General features: G+C 40.8%; 4 protein-coding genes and 1 long non-coding RNA gene across 6 annotated transcripts in view; 3 read left to right on the top strand and 2 right to left on the bottom strand.

Annotated features, from left to right (window-relative positions):
* pdss2 (prenyl (decaprenyl) diphosphate synthase, subunit 2) overlaps positions 1–4,708 on the top strand; it is a 34,841-nt gene extending 30,133 nt beyond the window's left edge. Inside the window, exons 7-8 of the mRNA XM_078277677.1 lie at positions 1–36; positions 2,565–4,708. Coding sequence (XP_078133803.1) covers positions 1–36; positions 2,565–2,720 — 192 coding nt within the window. The 3' untranslated portion in view covers positions 2,721–4,708. The remainder of the gene's footprint in view (positions 37–2,564) is intronic.
* A 5,073-nt stretch (positions 4,709–9,781) lies between these two features.
* bend3 (BEN domain containing 3) lies at positions 9,782–15,686 on the top strand. The gene is made up of 4 exons (XM_078276959.1): positions 9,782–9,948; positions 11,322–11,376; positions 11,662–11,840; positions 12,910–15,686. The coding sequence occupies exons 2-4, from the start codon at positions 11,325–11,327 to the stop codon at positions 15,142–15,144; spliced, it is 2,466 nt and encodes an 821-aa protein (XP_078133085.1). The 5' UTR covers positions 9,782–9,948; positions 11,322–11,324; the 3' UTR covers positions 15,145–15,686.
* Positions 15,687–15,938: 252 nt separating this feature from the next.
* Positions 15,939–19,307, bottom strand: mtres1 (mitochondrial transcription rescue factor 1). Of its 2 annotated transcripts, none has more exons than XM_078276961.1 (4): positions 19,233–19,307; positions 17,836–18,295; positions 17,408–17,480; positions 15,939–17,295 (listed from the first exon to the last, which is right to left on the bottom strand). In XM_078276961.1, exons 1-4 carry the CDS (start codon positions 19,249–19,251, stop codon positions 17,113–17,115), a joined length of 735 nt encoding a protein of 244 aa, XP_078133087.1. In that variant the 5' UTR covers positions 19,252–19,307; the 3' UTR covers positions 15,939–17,112. The 2 variants fall into 2 exon arrangements, with proteins under 2 accessions (XP_078133087.1, XP_078133086.1); XM_078276960.1 differs by lacking the exon at positions 19,233–19,307 and adding an exon at positions 18,978–19,069.
* On the top strand, positions 19,226–25,278 carry LOC144534873 (uncharacterized). Its single transcript, XR_013503622.1, has 2 exons — positions 19,226–19,459; positions 21,000–25,278. It is a non-coding gene; the product is annotated as an uncharacterized LOC144534873 (long non-coding RNA).
* LOC144534872 (transmembrane protein 151B-like) lies at positions 22,165–24,258 on the bottom strand. Its single transcript, XM_078276962.1, has 2 exons — positions 24,181–24,258; positions 22,165–23,574 (listed from the first exon to the last, which is right to left on the bottom strand). The coding sequence occupies exons 1-2, from the start codon at positions 24,256–24,258 to the stop codon at positions 22,165–22,167; spliced, it is 1,488 nt and encodes a 495-aa protein (XP_078133088.1).
* Positions 25,279–25,510: the final 232 nt, after the last annotated feature.

Genomic DNA, 25,510 nt, shown 5'->3' with positions numbered 1-25,510 from the left:
GTAAAAACAAAGAGAAACCAACTGGATTACTCAAAGGTAAGTCCACTTGTTTAGTGTTTAGATCTGCTTCTTCATTGCGCTATGCACTCTTAACTTGACAATGTTAAACAGATGCTATGCTCTTACCCAGTGCTGCAACTTTAGTTGCCTTTGCCATTTTAGTTAAGAGAGGTCAATTTTTCATTGTTGTATCTTCATGTATTCACCTAGTTACTTATTGGCACGGCATCTAACAGTCAGAGCCATCAAAGAGACACAGGACATCTTCTCACTGTAACCTATATCAAAGTTGAGAAGTGAGCTTCCCAATGTCAATGTGTGAGGGAAGAGGGGGGGGGGCCGATAGGGGTGCAGAGGAGGGGTCTGATGGTGTTGTGGGGGTTATCTAGTCCTGTCTGAAACCAGAGCAGGAAGGATTAGTTACCGAGGCCTATTTGCGGAGGAGACACTGAGGCTCTGAGACAGTGGCATTGTGAGAGAATCTCCTTCAGCAGACCTGTCGAAAAGGGGACATGGGAAGACGTTTGAAGGGAAGGAGAGATGAGGGGACACAAGGAGGAAAGCTGAGAGCAGGACAGAAGGAGGGATGAAATTCGGGGGAGAATAAAACGAAAGACCTTGGGCCCACGAGAGTTAAACGTTGCTTTGATTCAGCACAAAGATGGGAATGCATAATTGGAGGAACTTTGTGTACATCTCTGGTATCTACAAATTGTCTACATGATTTAGCATGTGCTTTCACCCCATTAACGCTGATAAAACAACCACAAATTTACAGAAACTCCCATTTTATGCTGTCAGTATCTTTGTCATTCATTTCCCAACTAGGAAACCCCCCCAAAAGACACTTTTTAGCAAACAGATCATTCAGGGAGGAGGAGAGTCCAGATTGGGTTGAGGTGAATATTATTTGAAGACATTAGTATTTTTCACTAATACTAGGAATAAGAATATCTGACTACATGAAAGAAGTGGAGTCGATAGCAGCTTCATCCCATACACTGACACATAATGATCAGTCAGTAAGTAAAAGACATGGCCTAAACTAAAAGAGGAAAAGAAGAGAACCCTCATTTACATGCAAATAGACAAAAACTTGCCTAGGTGATTAATCTTTTTTTCTTTTCTTTTTTTATCGTATGAAAAATTGTGTTAAGTGTAAGGAAAGTAATGTTCATCTTTGATCATTTTTAATGATGCCAATCCTATTTTATTCAATGCCAATCCTATTTTTTTTTTTTTATATATAACTTGTTCTGATAAGCTACACCTGAATATTGATTTGATCAAAATGCACAAGATGGGTTCGAAGCTGGAGAGAGAAGAATCAGGTGAAAGTGCATGTAGAAGGAACAGTGTTGTGGAACTTATAAGGTTACCTAATAAGGTTACCTAATATGCAAACAGAGAGAGAATGGGGGACACGAAGAGATGAGGGAACACTGAGTTAATGCAGAACAAAACAAGGTTAACAAATAACATGGTGTGAAATGAGGGTCAAAATCTTTTCTACATTTAAAAGAATATTTTCTGAATTAAAAAGCAGCCAAGGTGATGCAGAGTTTAACACCTGCAGTTTTTTTTAAATAAGGAAGGCCTACGGGGGTTTCTACCTCCAGAATTTATAAGTTAAAACGCCCTCAGCAAGAAGATGTCTCAACACACCAGCAGAGAGGCACAAGGAGATGCCCAAATTCTGAATACTTAAGCTGATGGTTGGGGCTGATCTGACGTGTGTGTGTGTGTGTGTGTGTGTGTGTGCGTCCGTCCCCCAGGCCTTGTAGACACTGACATGCAGACTTTCTTCAAATAATCACAATAGTCTTACGGCCTCGTGTGGTGCCAGGGGCAGCATGCAAATAAATGATTGTGTTATGTGGTTTTCTTTCATTAAAAGAAATGCTTTGCCTCTGTACAATCCAGTTACTTTAAAGTGCTCATATTATGCTCATTTGCAGGTTCATAATTGTATTTAGAGGTTATATCAGAATAGGTTTACATGGTTGAATTTTCAAAACACACCATATTTTGTTGTACGGCACATTGCTGCAGCTCCTCTTTTCACCCTGTGTGTTGAGCTCTGTTTTAGCTACAGAGTGAGGCATCACACTTCTGTTCCATCTTTGTTGGGAGTCGCACATGCGCAGTAGCTAGGTAAGGACTACTAGCCAGTCAGAAGCAGAGTATGAGGGAGTGCCACGCTAGCAGCTAGGCGAGCATTATAATATGTAACGGGTGTTACAAAGTGACCACGTTTGTCTCTGAAGTAAAGGCTGGACTACAACAGAGCTGTTTGGAGCAGTTTGTGACCAGTGTTTTCTGTTGGAGATGGTAAGTCCCTTTGGGGTGGACTTTGGGCTTTTTCACTTTGTAAAACTATAACGTACACACAAAAAGATATATAACACAATAAAGTAAAGGGAAAAAGCCAAAAAGCATAATATGAGCACTTAAACAGTACACTAACTTTCCCTGGCTCTTAACAGTTTGTCGTGTTGCCAGCTGGATAGTAACAGGAGTGACACAAACGTGACAAACTAACGTGTGTTTTCATCCCTTGACAGCTCTTGGCAGCAGTGAAGTCGGAGAAAGGCGTGAGCTCGGCGGTGGACTTATGCTGTTACCATAGCAACAAGGCTCTGGAGGCCATCCAGGCTCTCCCCTCCTCCGAGGCTCGGTCTGCCTTGGAGAACATCGCCTCCGCCATCACCAAATTTTGACCTGGACTCAAACACACACACACACACACACACACACACACACACACACACACACACACAAGACTGTCTTTGTCTGCAGAGGCAACAGGACGAGAACCACTGAACAGTTGACACTTATTAACTTCTTTTGAGCCAGGTGCTGGCTCATGTCTGGAGAAACCGTTGTGCTCTGTTGTGGATGACAGTGTGCGTCAGAAATGCAATGGCTATATCCATAAATGGTCATAATTAAAACAAGAATAAAGACACATTTCTTCAGCATCATGTCATGCGTTGTTTTGGCTTTAATACATACCCTTACTCTCCTGTGTGGAGAAAATATCACGCCAAGCTGCATTTTAAAAACCTGGCAGTTTATTTCCACCTTGCTTATCAGCAAAGGCACATACCAGGCAGAACGTAATTTAAGATGTTTTGAGGAATTGTTATTGTCATCTGGAAAATGTGCCATGAACGGCAAATGATGCACCAAGCAGCACTTGTTCTAACACATTTTTTTTAGAATTACCCAGGTTCACCGTGCTCATTACTGCACACCTCTGATGATGCTGTAATCATAGCTGCTGGAGGTAGTGGGTGTCCGCCAAATTGAAGAGCAGCTCCAATCCCGTTATAAAAATGTCTCAAAGTCATGTTCTACCACGTATGTACCTCTGCTGATAAGCACAGCTGCAAAAATGTCTTTCTAATGGAGTTTGGCGTGATATTGTCTCCACAGAGTGAGCAATAGCATGAATCAGGACTAATGTCATCTATGTTGCCTTATTATGTCTGCCCCCATGCCTGTGTATGTGATCCAAGTCAACCCAGGGGCGGGGAAAGGTCACACAGTCTCTCCCCTTGGCCCAGCCAGCGAGCGCATTGAAGCTCTGCCAAGCAGTAATTATTAATGAAGAGACCTGAGCAAATGGACAGGAAATGCAGAGGTATTGATTGGGCCGGCTGCCCTGCTCTAAGCCGTACAGGCTGGCGCCAGCCTGGTAGCCTGTGGTTTCCCAGCCTGCTGTCTGTGGAGGGAGGGTGGGGGGGGGGCAGCCAAGGTGTGAAATCAGGCCACCGCTGGCAGCTGTCTGTCACATCCAGACCACACCTGAAGGACAGGGAACAGGAGACAGCACAAGAAAGAAAAACAAAAAAAGAGGACTGAGGGTACCTAGCTAACAAAGACGATTCTGTTTAGTTCCAGGGAACAGCAGGATATGTTGGTACATTTGCATGAAGAAGGTTGGCGCAAGAAATGATCATGAGCTAGAACTGCCCTATACGCAAGTAATGCTTAAGTATTTGACTAAACTAAAGCCGCCTACACATGATAGGCGGCAAACCTGCTCTGCGCTGGCCGTTCCATTGATTTCCTATGAGCGGTGCCGCCCAACTAGGCGCTGCGACCTAGAATTATATTTTAAGGGGGGGCTGGTACCACCCCGTGCCCCCCTTCTAGCCCCGCCCCTGATGTGTTGGCGGCTTTAGATGGTGAACATGGTTAACATTATAGCTACTAAACATCAGCATGTTAGCAGTGCCAGTTTGAGCAGGTTAGCACGCGGATGTTGACCTTTAACTCAACTGCTGTTTCTAGAGGTAAGCTCCAACTCACAGTGTGGCTGATTATTGAATGGTCCCTCATGGAAAAACGTCAACAAAACTTTTCAGTTTAGGTTGCATTCAATTTGCACCATGTAAAGCACATTTTAGTTCTATTCTGTCTGTAAAACAATGATTATAAAAAAAAAAAAAAAAACGATTTCCTGCTGCTATACAATGTTCTTTTTTTTTTTTTTTTAGACTTATTTTTAAGTATTTTTGTTTATATGTCAATCATAATTATCTGATCAACATCTTAATTAGTAAAGTATTTGAAAACATGGGCCAGAGCAGTAGTTTTTGGATGAAAAGTGGATGTGGAAGAAACGGAGTGTTGGATTAGGGGGAAGGGGGGATGAAGAGCTGAAGTGCAAAAGATGATGTGGAATAAATGATTTCAAAAACAGGCTCCTGTCTGGTGCTGGGTTGTCTGTCCACTTCCTCTACTCTTTTGGTTTCCGCTGCTTGGGCTTCCTGGGTACAGCGAGGTACAGCATGTGCCAGGGAAAGCCTCCGGCTCTTCATGAAATATTTATCCTCACCGTGAGGAGACATGAGGAAAGTTACATGGAAAGTTAAAAGGACCAAACAAGGAAAGAGGCTGGGCCACTGCCAGAATGACAAATATAGCTACTAAACAGAACTTTTTCAAGAGATGAGGTCTGGTCTAGGCAATAAACTGTTGCATAGACGTTCCCAGTAGAAATAAACCGGGCTCTGCAGAAGAGGGTTTGATGTGTTGAGGGTTTTTTTGTTTTCGACTCTTAAAGGAAAACACAGTTCTTCAAGCTAAATGTTTAATGTAGAGCAGAAAGTGTAGCCCTTTCTCTTCCCTGACAACATTGCTACTGCCAGCATTCATCATTTTGATATCTCCTGTGAAGCCCAAATAAAGAGCAGACTGAGGAAGGAGAGAGGTTTGTTAGCTTTATGTCCTGCACAGCAGAAAGCCAACTCTGTGTTTGCTTACAGTTTCCAGTTTGAAAGTCTTGGGTATCATGAAAGCAAGAGTTGGCAAGACTATAAGTTTACACGCAAAACGTGGGTAACAGCGGCCCTAGTGTGCCCGGCCCAGACGATGAGTGGTGTAATTACAGCAGGGTCCAGTGGAGAGAGTCGGTCAGCAGCACAGATTCCATTACACACTCACACACGCAAACATAGCTGTGGATGCTGGGGACAGAACCACTGTCAGCCTGTGAGTTTGACAGAAAAGATGCAGTGTTCTTGGAACTGGCAAAGAAAATTGTAAATTAGGTTCATAGCTAATACCAAACATTCAACACTGTTTTTTTTGTGGTGATATTCTGTATTCTACTGTTTCTTCTCAGCAGTTTATTCTCGCCAGGGTAAAAAAGAAGGAAAAAAAGGCTGTGAAACAGCATTGATACCATCGGGGGATTCTGCAACTTTCTGCTGAAATATCGATCGATAACATTATTTTGATCAGGTTGGCTAAAAAAAAAAAGCACTGACAACTCCTGCCATTTAAAATGTAGCCTTCGTATACTCTCAAAACAGTGCCACTTTCTAATAAAGAACACAAAATCATTTTAAAATGTTTTATAGATAATTTATAAAAACAACTTTTGTGTTGCCAAGTTGGAAAAAATACCTTTAAATTGGATGGATTATTGAAGTGTTATTATTATTATTAATATTATTATTATAAAAAACCTTTCTAAATGACCTATAAACATTCACAACTGCAAACCCGATGACTTATTAGAAAGTAAAAAAAACTCATGACACTTCAATAATGGACTAACAACATGTATAAGTGCATTGCTCCTAAATAGAGATGAAATGCCTGCCAAAAGGACTTTTCACAATCTGGCCATACTTCCTCTCATTAATAAATTCTAACTGATAAATAAAGCCTTTGTAATATTTACTAACCAATATTAAAACCATTAGTTACTACATATAAATGCTTTATAAAGTGTTTATTCAAAGATGGTACAAAAATAAGCATAAAAAGCTTAAAGAATAATCAAATTTCTTTGTAGGTTTTGAACTGTGTATGACATGACCAGTGCTTGCTTGATCATCTTAGCACTGCTATGTTCTATTTATTTATTTTCATATACATAGATTCACCCTGCTCATTTTTCTGCACTTGCTGCTGGATTTAGTGGATGTTTGCCAAATTAAAGAGCAGCTCCAACCCAGTTGTGAAACCGAGTTGGCTTGTGTATGTGTATGTAATGTACCTTTGCTGATAAGAACAGCAGTAAAACAAACGTTTTTTTTAAGTGTAGTTTGGCCCGATATTCTCTCTACAGCGGGAGAAATGGCTTGAAACTAATAATAATGTCATTTATTGTTGCCAAGAAACTCAATTTAAAAAGAAAAAATATTGTGTTTAAATAAATTTAAAAAAAATCTAATCATATTTCTAAAATGTTTCAAAGTAATCACACTAGTTTATAGGTTTTACAGTTTAAAGTGGGCTGATAAGCTTTGCATTGCTACTTTTCGTTTCCACACTTGTATGAACATCAAATTACCACAGAGACAGAAAGGTCAGAGTCTCATATATAGACCATGACTGTGATTATCTGTCAGTGTTGATGAGCTAATGTTTGGCCATGGTGGTTTCCTGCCTCCTTAGTGCATGCTGGCCCATGCAGCCGCTGTTACCCTACTAGGAATAAACCAGTATGTAAAATGACATTTGAACCTCCATTTGTCTTCTTCTGAATGGCCTATCCGTAAACACCTGCTAATATCATCATATAGCTGACGGTGATGGATGAAAATCACTCTCCTGCGATGGGAACAGTATGGCTGATTGGCCTCCTCGACACAGACGAGCATATTGGCCAAAAATGACACTTTAACGAGCTCTTCCCGGTGTTAAGTGCTGCACGCCGGCCCCTCGTTGCAAGCCGTCGCCTGGCTGACCCTGGGCCGTGCTTCCCCCTGCACAGGGCCCTGCTCGCTTTATTGGCTGACAGATCAGAGTGCCATGCAAACAGCTCATTAGTCGAATAATGAGAACCACACCAGCCACACATTGTCTTGTTATATCATCTCTGTGTCGACATACTTGTGGCTGGGGACAGAACATTGGGTGCTAGTGTGTGCATGAAATGGTCAATGATTAAGATAGAATTATGGCACTGTGAGGTCTTCTGTTCATCTCTCACTGGCTAAAAATCTCTGTTCACCAGAGAAAATCAGTTTACCAGCTCAAGTAACTGGCTCTGCTTAATGGCAAATTAAAATGACCCTCTACAATATGGTATAGCTCCATATGATTGCCTTCTCTTATTCATCATTTCACTGAGTTGCTTTCAGCTGCCACCAACTCCAAGTTGACATATTTCACAGCAATGCATTTTTTGAAGTTTTGACTCCACAATCTTTGAACTTCATGTCATATGATACTGTGATTATGGATGCACAGACTGTCAGCTGTAATTTGAGGATAGTTGTTGCCGGAGTGGATAAACAGCCAAAATCCCTAACATCAGAGCTTTTTTTGCACACATACAGATGGTTATAGTGCTGTTGGTTGTCTAATCACTGAACAAGCATGCTTCTTTTTTGCATAAAGGAAGGTTTTATACAAAGCTTTTTGTCGAAAGAAGAGTAAAGTTTGACTTTAAATAGGTCTTAAAATCACGTCAGCCTGAAGTACAACTGAATGGAATAGTAATTGTCTTTGGTACAGCATTTACAGATCACTACCTCAAATAATAAATAGTTGCATGGAGCGTCATTCGGACATCTGTAAAATCATTCCCCAGGTATATTTCAAGGAGACAATCAACAACACAATATACAGTGTTCAAGGCAAAAATATGAATTAGCATAAACAAATATATATTATAATGTAGGAATATTGTGTGGTTTGGGAACTGCTGCCGAGTTGTTAACAATCAAATCATCTTTGTAATTTCTGCTCCATGGTCTAGTATCTGTATTCGGAGTCTGTGCCATTTAAACTGTTGATATCCTCCTGGTTTGCATACAGCCCAGGAGCTCAATGCTCACAGCAGCAGACAGGTATGATCAGACCATATTCTGTTATTGTTGCAGTCTCTTTCCACTTGAGGGCGATGTTGCCCACATAATGTGGGCTCTGTAGTTCAAGTGAACAGAGATTTTGCCTGGCATGTGAGGTATCACGTCTACCTACTTCTGTTTTTTTTCTTTACTTAACTTAACAGTTACTTATGGGACTGTCAGATCTAAATGTATACAAATACATACTTAAAATGATAGAAACATAAAATATTAACAAAGTCTTGTGTTAACCCCAATACTTTTTTAAATATGTAGTTAGGATTTTTTTGTGTGTGTGTTTGCAATACTCCTGTTTTGCACATATGCTGATGTCCAATAACGACTTTTGGTGACAAGCCTTAAATAACTTTAAAAAAAAACAAAAAACATATTACTAATTTATATTGCTCCAGGTGTCACTGGCATAATCACCACAATGTTAAATAGAGGGTTGCTTTGCTCCACTACTCAGCACCAGTAACTACACCAATAGAGACTCTTTACAATATACCGTATTTTAAAAGAATAGTTACTAAGGAAAGGAAATATCCAATCGTCTACATCTTATACAATTATGGAAGAATATTCAGATCATTTACTCAAGTAAAAGTACAACTCTGAAAAAGTACTGTTATACAAGTAAAAGTATTGTGCTCAAAGCACTCAAGTATCAGAAAAGTATACATGATTTATGGCCTCTGTCAGAGTTAGACACACACACACACACACACACACACACACACATATATATATATATATATATATATATATATATATATAAATGGTATATATATAATCCATGTATATTAGATAACTATTACTGGTACATTAAACAACATTTGAATGTTTAAGTTGGCCAAGGAGGAGCTGATTCTAGTTTTTTTTATATAATGTGGGTGGTTTAATTTACTGTATAACAATTCATAAAATTGCATATGCCTAATATTTTATATACATTTAAAATTTTAATCTGCAAAGTACCTGCAGCTGTCAGATAAAGGTGAGTGGAGTAAAAACATTACCTTAGTGAAGTAGAGGTGTAAAGTACCATTATATCACAAATTCTGGGTAAAGTACAAATAACTCAGAATTTGTACTTTACACAGTAGCCACTCGAATAAACCACTGATTCTACTTAAGTAACAATGCACTGTTACTTTTCACCACTGCTTTTAGGAAATTAGATAAAAGGGGGAAATGAGCACTGGTGAGCTCAACATGCATATGCAGCTAAGCTAAGAAGTCATAACACCGTAGGTAAAAGGGCCTAGCTGACCCAGTCTCCTCACGTGAGGCTCAACATACTGACAGCTGTAAATAAACACAGTGCGGTACTGTGTTTTGGATTTAATAATATCAGTTTAACGGCAATGTTGTTACATTTAGACGGTATTATAACTTTTGTGCATTTTGGTTTATTTTTTTTTCTCCACCCCTCTCTCACAGCTGTGCGGAAGTGACACAGCAGGCGCGCGCCCCGTCACGTCACGCGAGAAAGCACAGAAGCCGAGCGAGAAAGATATAATCAACAACAAGAACAACAGTTACCTGCAAATATACCACTGTGGTAGTGCGCAGACATGTCCAACACATCGTTAACAGTCCTAAAGGATTGCATGGACTCGTAAAGGTGAGCTCAAACCGCCGGTCACGCGCGTTTGCCGTTAATTTAACAAGAGTCAGCAGGAGGGGGGAAAGCGGTGGGGGGGGACTCGTCCACGCAAACATAGTCGCGTCATTAAAATTCACAAACAAAATGTTACACTACTAAAGCAACGTCGTGCATTTATATTCCTGAAGACCCCGTGTTGTTGTTAAAATGACAAGTTTGTGACGGGGCTTTGTAAAGAGTTGCATTCGCACATTTGTCTTGTGTTTTGGTTCAAGGGTTCATGGGCGGAAGAATGAGGAAGTAGCTGGTTAATAAAGGCTGGAGGAGAGCTAGGCATTGAGCTAGGAGGCAACTGTAGAGTACGGTGGCATGTCCTGTAGAGTATCTGGCAATAATGTACCTAGTTGTTCTTTGTGGAATAAAATGAGTTGGCATATATATATATATATATATATATATATATATATATATATATATATATATATATATACACAACAGATTTTATCGGTCTAACCTGCTTGGCAGCACGCAAGCTTAAGCAGCATACCAGTTAATGTGTTTCGCTGCAGCTGATCACATGCCTGTCATAACGGTAGCAAACCAGCTACCACATGTTTATATATTAACTAAAAATTAATGGTTTGGAATTTATAACTGTGTTCGCACACTATCATTTAAAAGGTACAGTATGTATGTGTTATACTTGTTGGAATCTATCAAGCTTTTTTTTTTTTTTTTTAAACCATTTTTGATCCAGTAGGCTGTAATTCCAACTTCTTATTGCATGATGGAATTTAGTTGAGTTCTGGAAATGTCTGTCACCTACTGAAACTTCAACTTCAGTTTATTTAAAGTGCACATCACCCAGAAAGTCTCTGTACACTTTACAAGTCAGGAAAAACCATGTAAACGTAAACGCATACACACACACACACACACACACACACACACAGAGTACACACACACACACAGTACACACAGAGTACACAGATAATAACGTTACCTTGCAACAAGGTTTAAATTAGTAACAGTCATTTTAAAAATATAGATACTGCAACTAACAATTATTTAATATTAATTAATGTACCAATTATTATTATTATTATTCTGAATGAAGCATTTGGTCTATTAAATTTAAGCAAATAGTGAAAATGCCCAGCAAAAGATCCCAAACCCATTCTTGTCTTCAAATGCCTTGTGTTGTCAGACCAACAGTCCAAATCCCAAAGGTAATCCGCTTACAATCATAGAAGACTAAGAGAGGCAGAAAATATTCATAATTGAGAAGCTGGACCTGGTGAATTTTTGCTTTAAAATGTATAAATACTGAAGAAATGAATTGACAATACAGATTGTTGGTGACTTCATATGCTTGTGATTTCTTTTTCCAGGCTATGAATTCCTCTGAGCATGGAGAAGTTTCAGATGAAGTGATGCTTGAGAAAGGTAATGTATGCAACCTATATGAGTGTACCTGCAACAGTAGACATTCCTGCTAACTTGTTTTAAATAAAAAAAATAATAATAAAAAAAAGAAGTCTGAATGCCTGCAAATCTTGAGATAGTGTTTATTTTTTAAATATCGTGACTACTAACTTCATGTGTATTTATTAAATGTGTCTTTATAAATGTGACATTACATTTACATTACATTTTTTTCACTTATTTATAAATGTGAACCAGAAAACAAATGCTTTAACAAAGAAAACGTGAATCTCTCCGTATTTGCAGAACACAAGCATGTCCAGGACGTTAAGGAGGAATCGGAGGACTTTGCTATTTGTGAGCCACCTGAAGAACTCGGAGCAGGATCTCCTGCAGCCACTGAGGCTGGTAAACGGCCATCTGCAGAGATAGGCCCTTACACAAACCAGTCCACCAGCAGCAAGAGAGCCAGAGTCTCTGGTGAGGTAAGCTAACCCGAGTATTTATTAAATTAGAAACTTTTAACATAATACACAGTAAAAGATAGTCGGATAGTGTTGTGGGCGGGACATTAAGTCAGACTCAGCAACGTGACATCATGACTCCGCGTAAACATACACGCCACTTTCCACGTGTTATCTGTACGCATTTTGAGCTATCTGCGTTTATGTCTACGCCATATACAGCACGTTGCATTTTGAGCTAGCCGCGTGTATGTCTACGCCATATTGAGAATGAGGACAAACGTCATGGTAGCTTGCTGTCACGTGACGATTTGGGAGGTGTCTGAGCCCGCCCACCATTTTGGGATCCTACGCTATCGGCTGCCAGGGGCAACAGTGTAAGAGAGACACAGAGACGGAGCAGGAAAGACGGCTCGAGGATTTAGCGTCATGGCGAACGGGTTGGGTTTAGGAAAAGAAGAACGGGACAGTTGGGTTTAGGAAAACAATAACGGGACGCGGGACAACAACGGCACAGTTGGGTTTAGGAAAAGAAGAAAGCGACGGTTGGGTTTAGGAAACGTGACACGCGGGACACGATCCCCGGTCTCCTGGGTTAAAGTCCTGTGTTGTTTGACCCATCCACCACCCCAACCAGCCTCCCTATGCGGATTTTCGGCCTTTCATACTACTCGCTACGGCGTAAATTGACACGCAATCGCAAGGTAATGTAAGTCAATGGAGGCCAAACAGAGTTGATAAACACGCTAAAAAGCAATTATGCGTCTTGATAACACGCCATAATGGCATACGAATTGGCGTGTCATATATACGCCACTTCTTGAGATCAGTCTGGACTCAGGGAAACCGAAGCAGAGGGACAGACGCAGAGCTGTAGCGGAGCCAAAGTAGTACACTTTTTAATGAATTAACTTTATCGGTTATCCGGCAAATAAAACATTGATACCCATAATCTGCAAACTGCCAAAAAATGGACCGATAATCATCCAGGGCCAATAATCGGTCTGTTCCTATTGCATGTCCTACTTGTTGTTTAGATCAAGGTGTCTCTTACAGTATGTGTGTTTTGAATGGTTTTCACTCTGTCTAGATGAGGTGCCACTTGTTAGACGAGAGCAGCAGACATGAGCCTCTTTGCCTCACTACAACTGGAGAGCGGAGAAATTACGTCCAGCAGAAACCCAGAGTCTCCTACAGAAAGCCTCTCTTCAGCATCTCGCACAGGATCTCAGAGAAGAGGCACACACCAAATCTGGAGCAGCAGGCCAGTCATGGTGCCGGGAGTCAGTTCCACTACAGCAGCATCCTCTCATCCAAGCTCCAAAGTTCAGAGGAAAATGGCCCATTGGAGACCCTTCCCACCATAGACGCTTTAGGGCAAGCTTCGTCAACAGACTCTTCTAGCCTTTATCCGCTGATTGAGAAAATGTTTCTCATTCTCAATACCCTCAATTCAAGCATGACACAACTGCATAGCAAAGTGGACTTGTTAACCCTTGAAGTCATGCGAATAAAGAAGCAGATCAAGCCAGCTGAGATGGAGACGGAGTTCCAGCCTCCTCCTGAATATCTGCTATCAAGTACTGAATTGAATCAGCTGATGGAGCAGACTTCCAGCGCTGGAGAGCTTGGCTGTCGGCTGCTGGTGCATCTCTTCCCAGAGCTGTTCAAAGCCAGGGAGTGCTCTCATGAATGCATGGCAAGCAAGAGAACACTGGAGTCTCTACATCTGCAGCTGATACGGAACTACGTTGAGGTATGCTACCCTTCGGTCAAGAACAACAGCGTCTGGCAGGAAGAATGCCTCCTCCAGATTAACGACTTGTTTAATCGCTTTTGGGCACAGAGGGACATGGAGAGTGCTCGGCTGCTCAGGAAGCAGACAATCACCGGTGCTGGGATAAAGACTGAGCATCCTCAAACCTATCGTTTCATCAATGAGCAGGGCCAGGAGGAGCATATCTCTTTAGATAACCAGCAAAGCAGCCTGGCTGTGTCAGACCTTACTTTCAATACACTAGCCACAGAGGAGCTGGATGAGTTCTCCTCACCTGAGGACTTTGTTATTTTTCTTATGCACCGTCTCTTCCCGGAGGTTTTTGAAGAGGGGAAAATGCCAGAAGGCTCCAGCAGTTTCAGTAGTGTGGGGCAGCTGATTCTGGACTCTGACAAGATGGACATAATAAGAAGGTATATGGAAGCTAATTTTCCAAACGTGCCCGAGGACAGCTGGCTACAGGTGTGCATTCAGCACATGGAGGATGCACTCGAGGGTCCTCACAGTAATGGCAATGGGAGCGAACCTGACAATATCAACGATGAGGGCTATGACCTGGCCAGCCTTCCTGAGGATGTTTCTATTATTAGGGTTCCAGAGTTGGGTGATGATGAAAGGCCCAGTCGCAAGTCCAAAAAGTCGCTGCTTACACCTGTGGATTTTGACAATCTGGAGATTCCTCTTCCTGACTTTACTGTTCCCCAGGAGTACCTCTTGTCCAGGGAGCAGCTGAAGAGCAACTATGAATGTAGCTTGTCCATTGGGAACTTTGCTTCTCGGCTGCTGGTGCTTATGTTCCCTGAACTCTTCACCCACGACAACGCACGGAAGCAGTACAACTGCAGTGGTTCTCTCGGTAAAAAACAGCTCGACCCTGTTCGTGTGAATCTGATCCGTCATTATGTGCAGTTAGTCTACTCTCGGGCCAAGAATGACAGAGTGTGGATGTTGGAATTTGTGGGCAAGCTTGATGAGAGATGCAGGAGACGTGACACGGAGCAGAGGAGATCCTACCTGCAGCAACGCAAAGTGTACGGTCAAGAGTCAGAGCAGGACTTTATTTGCCAGCTGAACCAGCTCAATCCAGACAGCATGAGGGAGGATCCAGATATGCCCTCTTTACCTCCTGAGAAAAGTAGCAAAGACTTCTGTAAAATTCCCCTGGATGAACTGACTGTATCCAAGCCTGACTTCCCTGTACCTTCTATCTACCTGCTCTCAGACACCGAGGTACGGGAAATCGTCCAGCAGAGTCTGTCTGTTGGGAACTTTGCAGCCCGCCTGTTGGTGCGCCTCTTCCCTGAGCTCTTCACCCAGGAGAACCTGCGGCTGCAGTACAACCATTCAGGGGCCTGCAACAAGAAGCAGCTCGACCCTGTCCGCCTCAGACTGATTCGTCACTACGTGGAAGCAGTGTATCCTGTGGATAAGATGGAGGAGGTGTGGCACTATGAATGTGTGCCAAGCATCGACGAACGCTGCCGGCGCCCCAATCGTAAGAAGTGTGACATTCTTAAGAAGGCCAAGAGGTCAAGTGCTGTGTCCTAGTTACAATGCTTTTTAGTTAGGCAACACCTGTTGAAATAAAAAATAATTGCACAGTATATAAGCTGAAACCGCATTGTTTTCAAACTGTCCTATGTAGGATGAAGCCAAGCTGTTACGAGTTTCTTCAATACTATTCTTAAATCATATTTTACCTTTTTGACTACAGCAGTAGATGCTGTAGTTTATGTAGTCTTATTAATGTTGGATAGAGTTAAAACTGCTTCTATTTATAAGCCAAAACTGTCGTAGTTTATCTAACATACTTTGTTTATAATGTTGTAGCCTTAAAAAAAAAAAAAAAGCATAACAATGATAGTAGCTAATAGCATAGATGACATATTTGCTCTATGGATAAAAATGAATCACAATCACAAGGATGTGATATATTTCCATTTCAGTTACTGATGTAGCATTGTGCCACCACTGTTTTAATAACAATGTGCTTATGTTAAGCCTTCTTATAGAAGTTTATATTGTAAAGACAATTTAACATGACAATGGATCATGATAACCTATTTCTAATAAAATCACAATTATAAGTATGACTTATGATTGGACTGTTTTACACAATGGCACTAAACTGTTCTGGTTGAAGTATGTAACTTGGATTTATTGGATACTGACACCCTGAGGAGTGACTCCTGAACACTCCCCAACAAGTTCTGTACAACACAAGTAAGCAATACTTATACTAGTTCTTACCATTATAACATATGCCTTTGAAAAATCATAAAGATTAAAGGTGCTGTAGGTAGGATTGCGAAGATCCAGGACTTAGCCAAAAAATCAACTGATCAACTTGTGCGTGCACCTTTATTGGGGGAGTCTCACAGTGTAGTGGGGAAAGGTCAACATTAAAAATCTTTCTCCCAACCCTCTCCCAACTGCTTAGAGGGATATTTTGAAGTGGGGTTTTAGGAGGTACTTATCCATAGTCAGTATACTGTATTAGCTACAGCTCTTTCATTTCCACCGAAGTTTCCCCTCTCTCTCTCTTTCGACCGTTCAGTCTCCCTCTGCAAAAGTTCATCTTCTGTATACTCTGGCTCATAAAGGTTTTCTCTCACCTCCAAAGTAAAAGGCTTTTCGTCATTGCTGTCATCAGCTCCTTTTTATTTTCTTGTATTTGTTGTCTTCCACAAACCGCTGAAAGTCTGACCCAAACAGCTGATCTACGCTTGGCACAGTTGCGTTTATGCGTAGGAATACGGAAGTTATACGGGGAAAAAAATGTATGTAAATTAGGGCTGCACGATATTAGGAAAATATCTAATTGCAATTAGTTTGACCGATATTGCGATATGATTCACGATATTGGAGGGAATGATCATTTTTGTATCATTATTGTCATTTTCATTGAAAAATATAAAAAAAATATATTTAAAAAAATGTCTTTAGTCTGTAGGATACGATTTGTAGGCCGGGATGCAGCACCACAATACTTTATTTTAGAATGGTTTGAAACATATTTTGCCTTTAACAAATATTGCGCCCCGCCCTACGATTTGGATATTGCACTAGTTCATATTGCAATTTCGATAAAATTGTGATTAATTGTGCAACCCTAATGTAAATGTGAGAAAATGCAGAGCCCAAGGTTAGGCTGTCTGACGGCAAGGTAAAATAGTGAAAGTATTGAAAATATGGCGTAGACTAAAACTAAACTAGTTTTTTTAGGTGGCTACTACGTTTTCACTGCTGGTTCCGTCCACAGCAGTACATCGCTTTGCTTCTGTGTCAGTACTTCTCCAAACTGTAGGTAATACACTATGGATAAGTACATCATACAACCCCACTTCAAAATGTCCAATCCATCCCTTTAATGTCTACAACAACTGAAAACCATTAACCTTTACATTACTACTTTGTAAACCATACGAGATCCAACTTTTGATGGCATTCATTTCTGCAGCTATTGTTTCCTTCACTGGGCAAATGGTATTACAGGCAACACTGTCTTATTCAAGTTCATGGTTTTAAGGCATCATCTTTGGAAAGCTCTATACATTTCCAGCGCCTTATGGCAACTTTGTACTTTTCGGTGGTACTGGATTCACTAAAAACCCTTTGGAGGATGACTCTCATCAGAGTAACAGTGTTTTTTTCTCGGTTTTCAGACAGTACCAGGTCCAAGGTGTCCCCAACTTTCACCTAAAACAAAAAATACAAATAAAAAATACAAGTAATGAGAATTGAGGTGAAAGACACAAGTGGAAAGACTTTTAGTGTAGGAATATGTAACTTGTAGTCAAACATCACTCACCGTTTTACTTTTCTTGATAAGTTTCTGTCCATTTAGCCTGAGCTTGTTGTTATAGAAGGCATCCTCAATTTTACTGTTAGAAGACAAAAGACAGTTAGTCTATACTCATGTTGGAAAAAGGAAAGGGTTTTGAAAGGCCCTGCTGTTTACAAGTTACATTTGAACATGATGTTAATGCAACAAAAATCCCCCAAACCCTATCAATAATTCCTGTGATACTGGAACGCCACTGATAACATGGGAAACAAACCATGACAAACAACAAATATGTTGTACAAAAACTGGCTGATATCCATTTGTTTGAAAAAAACTCATTGGGAATTTATCAGTCTAGCCTCCGTTTCTTTACATTTAGCCAGCTATAAAGAAACAAAAGGAAAAAAAAAGGTATTCAAATCTGTGAGAGCAGCCAACAGGCAGTGGCTTACTTGCGTGCCATGTCCAGGCCAGCTCTCATGATGACATCATAGCGAAAAGACTGCACATATTTCTCCATGTCTTTATAGTCCTTTGGTAGATTTGGGTTCTCATCCAACTCATCTTCATAATCACTGTCCTCGGGGTCTTTTTTATCCTCCTCCTCATCTTCCTCCTCATCCGCCTGTGCTGTCCTAGCAGCACCTTTCTTCTTGTTGCTTTTAAACCTCAGATGATGAACAGACCAACCCCTGACAGCATCTCTGCCACTGAGAGCAGGCCTGTGACAGCCAAGGGCGGGGAAAGCCGAGCAGCCCCACAGCTGGCGTGTGTGGATGGTCCTGGGACACCATTCAGTCTGGCCCAGTCCATATCCAGCAGCCAGAAGATGGCGGGGGTTCAACCTTCCTAGCTGCCTCATGGCAAGTGCCTGCACCACCAAACTCTGCATGTTGGCACTCCACCCAGTCACTAGAAATACATGGACGTTAGAAAGCATTATGCTAAAATACTGACTTCGCTGTGACAAACTGAAGTATCAAAGTCAATATGTCCTGACTGTGATATCAACAATATCAGTTACATTACATTCATTAAAATTAAAAATATGCATTCAGCGTAAAGAGTCAAGGCTTAAGAGTAACTGACTAAGCTATTGTCATCAGGAGTCTATGTCTTCAAATCATTCGTCAACTTCGGTCTATTTTAAACTACAATTTCACCATTCATACTAATAATTGTGTTATGTACTTAGATAAATGTGAAGTATTCTCTTGTTCGATTGCTAGAGCACCTTTGTAAAGAATAAGGTAAAACTAATAGGATTATAAAGTCCCCAACACTAACAAAATCGAAATATACCTTCAAAGTAAAAGCCTGATTCAATTTCTAGCCCCGGTTTGTGTCGCTCGTGTAACAATAGACGTTTTATTTAAGAAAATAAAGTAATTATTCTGTAAAACAATGACAGCACGAGGGACATAAACTTTAGCTTGACTATTAAACGTTTGTTCATTATCCGGAAGTTTTTTTTTTTTTACGCCACCATTTTTTATTGGCACCATGACTGACAACAAACATTTATGAAAGGTAGCGCTTTACCAGTTGAGGAATATTATACTTTGTCTTTTCATATGAGCTGCTGTTTGTGTACCTTTATGCAAAGGACGCCTCTGCTTGATTGAGCTTGACATTGTTCAGGTTGAAGTTGAAACTGAGCTGAAGCTGATAACGTTACGGGCTAACTAGCTTTACTTTTCTTCGGTAAACTCGTGGAATCATTTCTTCAGTCCACGTGCAACACACCACGAGTTTGCTAACCAATAAATACTACAGGCTGTTTCAATGTGTTGCTAAATGCTAATAATGAATTTGCTAACATGCAATAAGTAACTGGTAGTCCACTCACCTATGGAATAACCTTTCATAGCTTGTTACCATACAGTACTTCGTCGGCACATCTGACTGTTACTGTTACCAGACGATGTAAATGTGCTGCCACCTACCGCAATGGAGGAGACATTACCTTGCCGAGCTGTTGAGGGAACACCACCAAACCACATTGGGATTTTTTCATGTTTTTATGCAAAACAAAAACAAGGATATTATTTTTAAATTGTAGCATGATACTTACAGGTGAATGTAAAGACACACAATTTGTCTGTATCGCTGTCAACCTTTCTCTTCATTTATTTTCATACAGTGTAAAAAATAGTTTTTATACCATATAGAAAGACTAGAATATATTTAAATGTTAGCCATCGTCAAGGTGAATGGTTAATCTCACTTTTTGTTGTAGTTTTTTGTAGTTTGTGTGTGTGTGTGTGTGTGTGTGTGTGTGTGTGTGTGTGCGCGTGTGCGTGTGTGTGTGCGTGCATGTGTGTGTGCGTGTGTGTGTGTGAGGATCCAAGCCAGCAACACATTTTAAATATAAATCGGTTTGCCCGAAACATTTATTGCAACTTTTATTTTCCCAGCATAAGATACATTTGTATATATATTTTAGAATGTATTATTCAAATGATGTATACAGCCCATTTGATTATAATGACAACAAGAACATTTGTAACAGTTTACTAGAACTTTAAGGGTCGTGTATTGTTTTATGCCTAAGCAGCTAAGCACTTGTCAATATATCAGCTGGAATACTTTATTATTGTAAGGGTATTTACATCAACATTCAGCTTCACTACATTTCTAGTGTCACTTCAAGTGCATAATACTGGTGTCACCACATTATTAAAAACAATGTAAGAAAACAATGTTATTTGCTAGGATGCATACAACATGTTCCTGTTAAAAAGTCAGTATAAAGTTTGTGTGATGTCCATCTGTAAACATAAGTGCATTTACACCCTTGCATATACTGCCTGTAAACTCCACTCAAAATGGTCAGGGATCCTCCAGATGTATCAAATGTTAACATCCAAAGTCTCTTTAGGAAACATGGTGTGTGTGTGTGTGTGTGTGTGTGTGTGTGTGTGTGTGTGTGTGTGTGTGTGTGTGCGCTATGCTGTGCTCTTCTCTTTCAGTATCTGAGCATATTCAATATACACTGGACAGTAAATCACCATTTTATGGATACAAAATTGAGCAAATATTCCTTTACACATAATGGGCATATAGTACAATATATCATATATGCTGGTGGTTTACATTCAGGTATGTTTTATGGTTATTAACAAATTATCTTAGCACAAGTAAATGATGTACATTTGAGCATGGATTTAATGACTTTATGATTTTTTGTAGTTAAGTCCACACTGTGATTTGTTGTTTGACAGATGATAATAGTAGTGACTTATGTGACTGTTCAAATGTATTGTATATTCAATGTAAACCTGTCTGTCTTTTCTGACCAGAAGATAAATGCAATGACATGTATATGAGTTTGTACCACAGTTGCCGGCCGTTTTTATCGTGGCAGTAGTTAGAATTTTTTATTTTATTTAAGACAAAATGTACTTGCTTAATTGATCATGGATGTGTGTGAGGTGTTTGAGTTTTTTTATGGTGAAGGCTCATATGACTAGACAGTGTTAGTGCTCCAACAATGTTCCAGTTTCTGGGTCAGTCAAGACAAATCAGGTGTAAAATGTTAAAGCACAAAATCCAGCCTAAAACCCTGTAACAATGTTAAAAGCCTTTCTGACTCTGTTTTTATGTTTCCTTGCAGATATCAAAACTGTGACAATGTGTCATCACATTTAGATCATTCCAACATCTACAGTGGAGGTTTGTAGGACAAAAAGGTTAAAAAAAAAAAACATCAACTGTAAACATCAACATCCAAAAGAAAGGTAAGTTTCTCTCTGGAGTTGCCATATAGCACCAACAGTCAACAGTCAAATAGGGAGAAATCCATTGTGGAAGAAGCATCATAGTTATACCAAAGTAGCTTACATAGACCAGAATGCAACGAAACAGCAAAACATGTTTGCTCTGAGTAGCACAAGTCTCATTTTTTCTCAGTCTGTTTTTACTATTTTTATGTAACTATGCAATACCACATGAAGCCCACAGCTGAAACTAAGTTTATACCTGTTTTCTGCAGTTGTCAAAAGGCATTCTGGAAGATGCAGAAAGTCACTAACTGAAGTAGAAATATATGAGGCATGTTGATTAAAAAAAAAAAAAAGTAAAATTACAACACTTCACATAAGTAATGTAAAATATCATACATCATAGATTGGTATAACAATGAGTAAAGGTATCCAAGAGATCCCTTGTCTCTTTTGGATTGGAGGTTTCCATGTTGACCAAACGTCTCTTTGTAAAATGCATAAGCGCAACATATTTCATTGATATTTCTCCTTTTACTTTTTCACTTGAGATGGTATTTATGTTTTACAGTTATTGCTGTATTTATCTGACTGGTCAGCTGTGATGTTTTTGTGTTACTGAGATTTCACTAAAGGAATGAGATGTTTAAACATGCCCTTCTTGTCCGTGGCCTCTGAAAAGGTCTTATGAGGTAACTGCAGCTTCAGTTTCATACGTGCAGCACATATGAGACCTTAAAAGCTATGGCAATCATGTACAGTGTAACAGTCTTTGTCTGCTTGGTTTTCATTGGAAGCCAGGCATATCATTTTACCATGTGTGTGTATCCTAGTAGGTTCACATACCACCATCGCTTTGTTCTGCACTCACTAATCACTGTTATTGCTTTGGTGATTCACACATTCACATTCAGGATTCAGGCATTTGTTTAAGATAGCATGACAATACAGCATGGATCTGTGTATCTCACATTAAGACTTGTTTACACACTCTGTCTCTGTGTCTGAAGTGTTTGTATGCTACAGAAATGCCACTGTGTTTTGTCAGTGACTGCATAGTCACAAGGAGGTCTCCACACAGGAGCTATTCCTGTGGAAAGACCTGTGGTTGTGGCAATTCTCGCTACAGTGGACAATGAGCACTGGGTAGCAAAGTGCGTCATCATATTCTGGGGGCTCCTCATCATCTGTGTTGAGGCGCTCTGATAGACAGCGGGTGTTTTCGCTGGGACTCTCTGGGTCATCCAAGCTGCCGCTCCTCCAGAAGCAGCTGCGCTGGGAGCCGTAGCGCCGCGCCAAGGAGAAGCGACTGCCGCTGAAGGGGATGCGGGAGCTGGCACCAGTACAGATGCTGAGGGCGCTCCTGGAGAACACTGAGGAGCAGCTGATGGCTCTGTGGCAGCGCTCACAATTCTGACGTATCCCACTGAAGCTGGTCGGGCACTGGGCCAGGTCCATCAGGCCAGCCTCTGAGTAACTGGGCACCAGTTGCTGGTTGGACCGAATGTGCCATTCCAACTCTGTACTGTCAATGGTGTTAACACGAGGGATACGACGGCAATATGGCCGTTCCTCACATGGGGTCACAGGGAGGTAATCGTGCCCAAAGAGCTTCTCAACACGATAGTGGACATATGCAGTGTGATACTCTGTAAAGACTCTGAGAGGCCAGGAGAAAGTGAGGAATGAGACAAACCAGAACACATAGTGGGACAGATACCAGGGCTGGTGCTCTGGGTCAGGCAGCACAATAACGTACTCCTTCAGGTCAATGTTTTTTAGGTGCATGCCCTCCCTGGCTTCCATGTAATCATCAAGACCCTCATTGTCAGTGAAAAACCTTGCTCGTTGTGTAAGGTAGGAATTCTCGGACTCTACGTTGGCAAAACTAAAGCACTTGGTGAACCGCATCTTAGTAAGAGCAGACTTCTCCAAGCCCAGCAGCTGTTTTGAAACATCTTTGACACCACAGTGACTGTAGTCAAATTCAGCTTCTGCCACATGGGTGTTGACACGTTCATGGTAAACCTGGGTGCTAGTGTAAGCGTCTCCATTGCGGTAGCGTGTGACTTGTCGTGTTCGGCGAACATAGTGATAGCTGATGGCCTTCCACCAGATGCAGGGTTTAGCTTGCTGCATTCTTTGGTTGCGTTCATAGATGCCCTCCACATCCACTTTGTGCTGCAGCTCATTCTTCACATGACAGTGCCAGCACTCCACAAGATAGACTAAATAGAGCATGCCCAGTAGGGCCAGAGGGATGTAGATATAGCCATCAGAGCAGGGACTGTCATGGTACATCATGGATTTCCCTTTGAAGGCACTGTCAAAGGTGAGGCGGGTCACCTTGGTGACATGACACCAAACCATCGCTCCCATGCAGCCATACATAAGAATGGACAGGAGCAGGCATTTCCAAAAACTCTCCCGACATAGTGACTTGCTCAGAGATTGCTTCAGGGGTCTTTGCTGTTGAGTCAAAGCACAAACAAAACAAAAGAGGAAGTGATACAAACTGTTATCATATACTTTATTATCGACCTAAAATGTGATTTTTGCTTGTTGCAGTGTACATCACTGCTGATTAATCACTGCAACATCTTACAACACAATAAGGATTATTAACAGACTTGGGCTAAAATGTAATGAACGTGTCATCCAAATATATATCACTCTTATATTAGAAATTCCCTTGCAAAGACAGTAGATAACAAGAAAGTTCTTTCAGCTCTGTGGACATTTCATGCCATTAGCAAAGTGCAGGAGAAAGATATGCTGGCCCTCCACAGCAGATGACAGATACAGGTAAAGATGCTAGGATTACCAATCACGTGTCCAACCATTTTACTCTGAAATGGTTAATGTAGCCTACAAAATCATGCCAATTCTCCTATGTCAAACTGTAACCATGGATATTATTTGTAAGATCTAATCCCTTGCAAATAATTCCCCTGCAGTGTGTTACATTCTGCACACTGTGCACATGGATCCGTTAAAGCCCCTGCGCCAAGATCTAAACAATCAGAACATCACAAAAAGGCAATTGCTCATTTAAGGGATGCTAGAAAATAATACCTCCTCTCTGGTGTCCTCCTCGAAAACGGTGGTCGTACTGCTTTCACTCGCTGTCGCAGCCGATGCTAGAGGGGACATGGTGGTGGGCAGCTATTGATAGCCTAATAATGATAGGGCGTGGAGTAGGAAGAGGAAGAGATTTCACTACCTTTCTCTGCAGAGACCCTACTTGTGAGACGCGCGCTACATCTGTTACCATTTAGAGCCACTCCACCCGAAGAAAAGCCCGAGACGAGTCGACGGAGGCATGTTGATCAAAATAAAGGGATCTTTCCGGTGGCTGAGAGAAACTAAAATAAAAGCGGGGGGTTACTATAGGATATCCAACATCTTGCCCTCTACTGTTTAACCGTCAGTGCCGCAGTAACATAATCGTAGATCATGCTGTATTAGCTGGTAGTCATTACAAAATGAGCATGCCCTGCCCCGCCGGCCCCGCTGTGTATGCAGGCTACCATCAGCGTGCAGGAGGTGAAGGCGCCGTTGTTCGCGGTCTGCGGAGAGCTGGCACGGTCGCTGTCCGTGGTGCTGACTGAGGCAGGTGTACGGTGAAATGTTGTTGCATATATTTGTCACTTAAAGGGAATTCCACCCTAAAACTGAGTCTTAAAGTCTCCAGTTATGACGAGTTACATTTTTTTATATTTATATTTAAATCTTAAATCTCAGACTATACTGATATTGCACTATTCCTTCCCTCTCTTCAATTGTTATTGTATATTTCTTGTACATTTGTACATTCTATTGTATTGTTATGCTGTATACTTAACAGTATTTTTTTTATATTTCTTACTGTCCTTTCTGTTTTTATTCTTTATGTTAAGTGAGTGTTGTACTTTGAGAGCAAAGATTAACCGGAGTCAAATTCCTTGTTTGTTTACGCAAACCTGGCCAATAAAGCTGATTCGGATTCTTTACAAATAGAGAAGATGTGTGGCTAAGCTGGAGAGAGCATCAAGACTTGAATAGTTGGTCAGTTGACATTTTTGTTGGTGGTCCATTAACAGTGTTTTATGATGATTTAATACGCTATGTCTGCTCACTGCTCAGTCACTTTTTCTATGTGATATATTACATGAAAATGAATTGTATTTAAAATGTGGAACTTATGGGTTGTTAATCAGAAAATGCCGCTATATATCCCAATCAAACTGGTCCAAGAAGCTGCTTTAGTACAGAAAAAAAAATGTTGTTTCGATTTTGTGGTGGATTTTCTCTTTTAAACCTTACAACATAAAAGATCCACGAGTAATGCTATTGAAACATACAACATAAAGTAAATTATACATTAGTGCTAGAAAGTGTTCCTAACCTGCGTTATTATTATGAT

Source organism: Sander vitreus, chromosome 20, assembly GCF_031162955.1.
Source record: "Sander vitreus isolate 19-12246 chromosome 20, sanVit1, whole genome shotgun sequence".
NCBI lineage: Eukaryota > Metazoa > Chordata > Actinopteri > Perciformes > Percidae > Sander > Sander vitreus.
The sequence above is the reverse complement of the archived record's forward strand: the minus strand, read 5'-3'. Positions and strand labels throughout refer to the sequence as shown.

What these genes read in the sequence shown, in the direction of transcription:
- LOC144534872 (XM_078276962.1), bottom strand. Translation starts at nt 24,258, where the DNA reads ATGTCCCCTCTAGCATCGGCTGCGACAGCGAGTGAAAGCAGTACGACC. An exon ending in AGGAGGACACCAGAGAGGAG is followed by an intron (nt 23,575 to 24,180) that starts GTATTATTTTCT and finishes TTGACTCAACAG; the next exon opens with CAAAGACCCCTGAAGCAATC.
- bend3 (XM_078276959.1), top strand. Translation starts at nt 11,325, where the DNA reads ATGAATTCCTCTGAGCATGGAGAAGTTTCAGATGAAGTGATGCTTGAG. An exon ending in TGAAGTGATGCTTGAGAAAG is followed by an intron (nt 11,377 to 11,661) that starts GTAATGTATGCA and finishes CCGTATTTGCAG; the next exon opens with AACACAAGCATGTCCAGGAC. An exon ending in GAGCCAGAGTCTCTGGTGAG is followed by an intron (nt 11,841 to 12,909) that starts GTAAGCTAACCC and finishes CACTCTGTCTAG; the next exon opens with ATGAGGTGCCACTTGTTAGA.
- mtres1 (XM_078276960.1), bottom strand. Translation starts at nt 19,017, where the DNA reads ATGTCAAGCTCAATCAAGCAGAGGCGTCCTTTGCATAAAG. An exon ending in GAGGCGTCCTTTGCATAAAG is followed by an intron (nt 18,296 to 18,977) that starts GTACACAAACAG and finishes ATGTATTTCTAG; the next exon opens with TGACTGGGTGGAGTGCCAAC. An exon ending in TTATCAAGAAAAGTAAAACG is followed by an intron (nt 17,296 to 17,407) that starts GTGAGTGATGTT and finishes TTTTTGTTTTAG; the next exon opens with GTGAAAGTTGGGGACACCTT.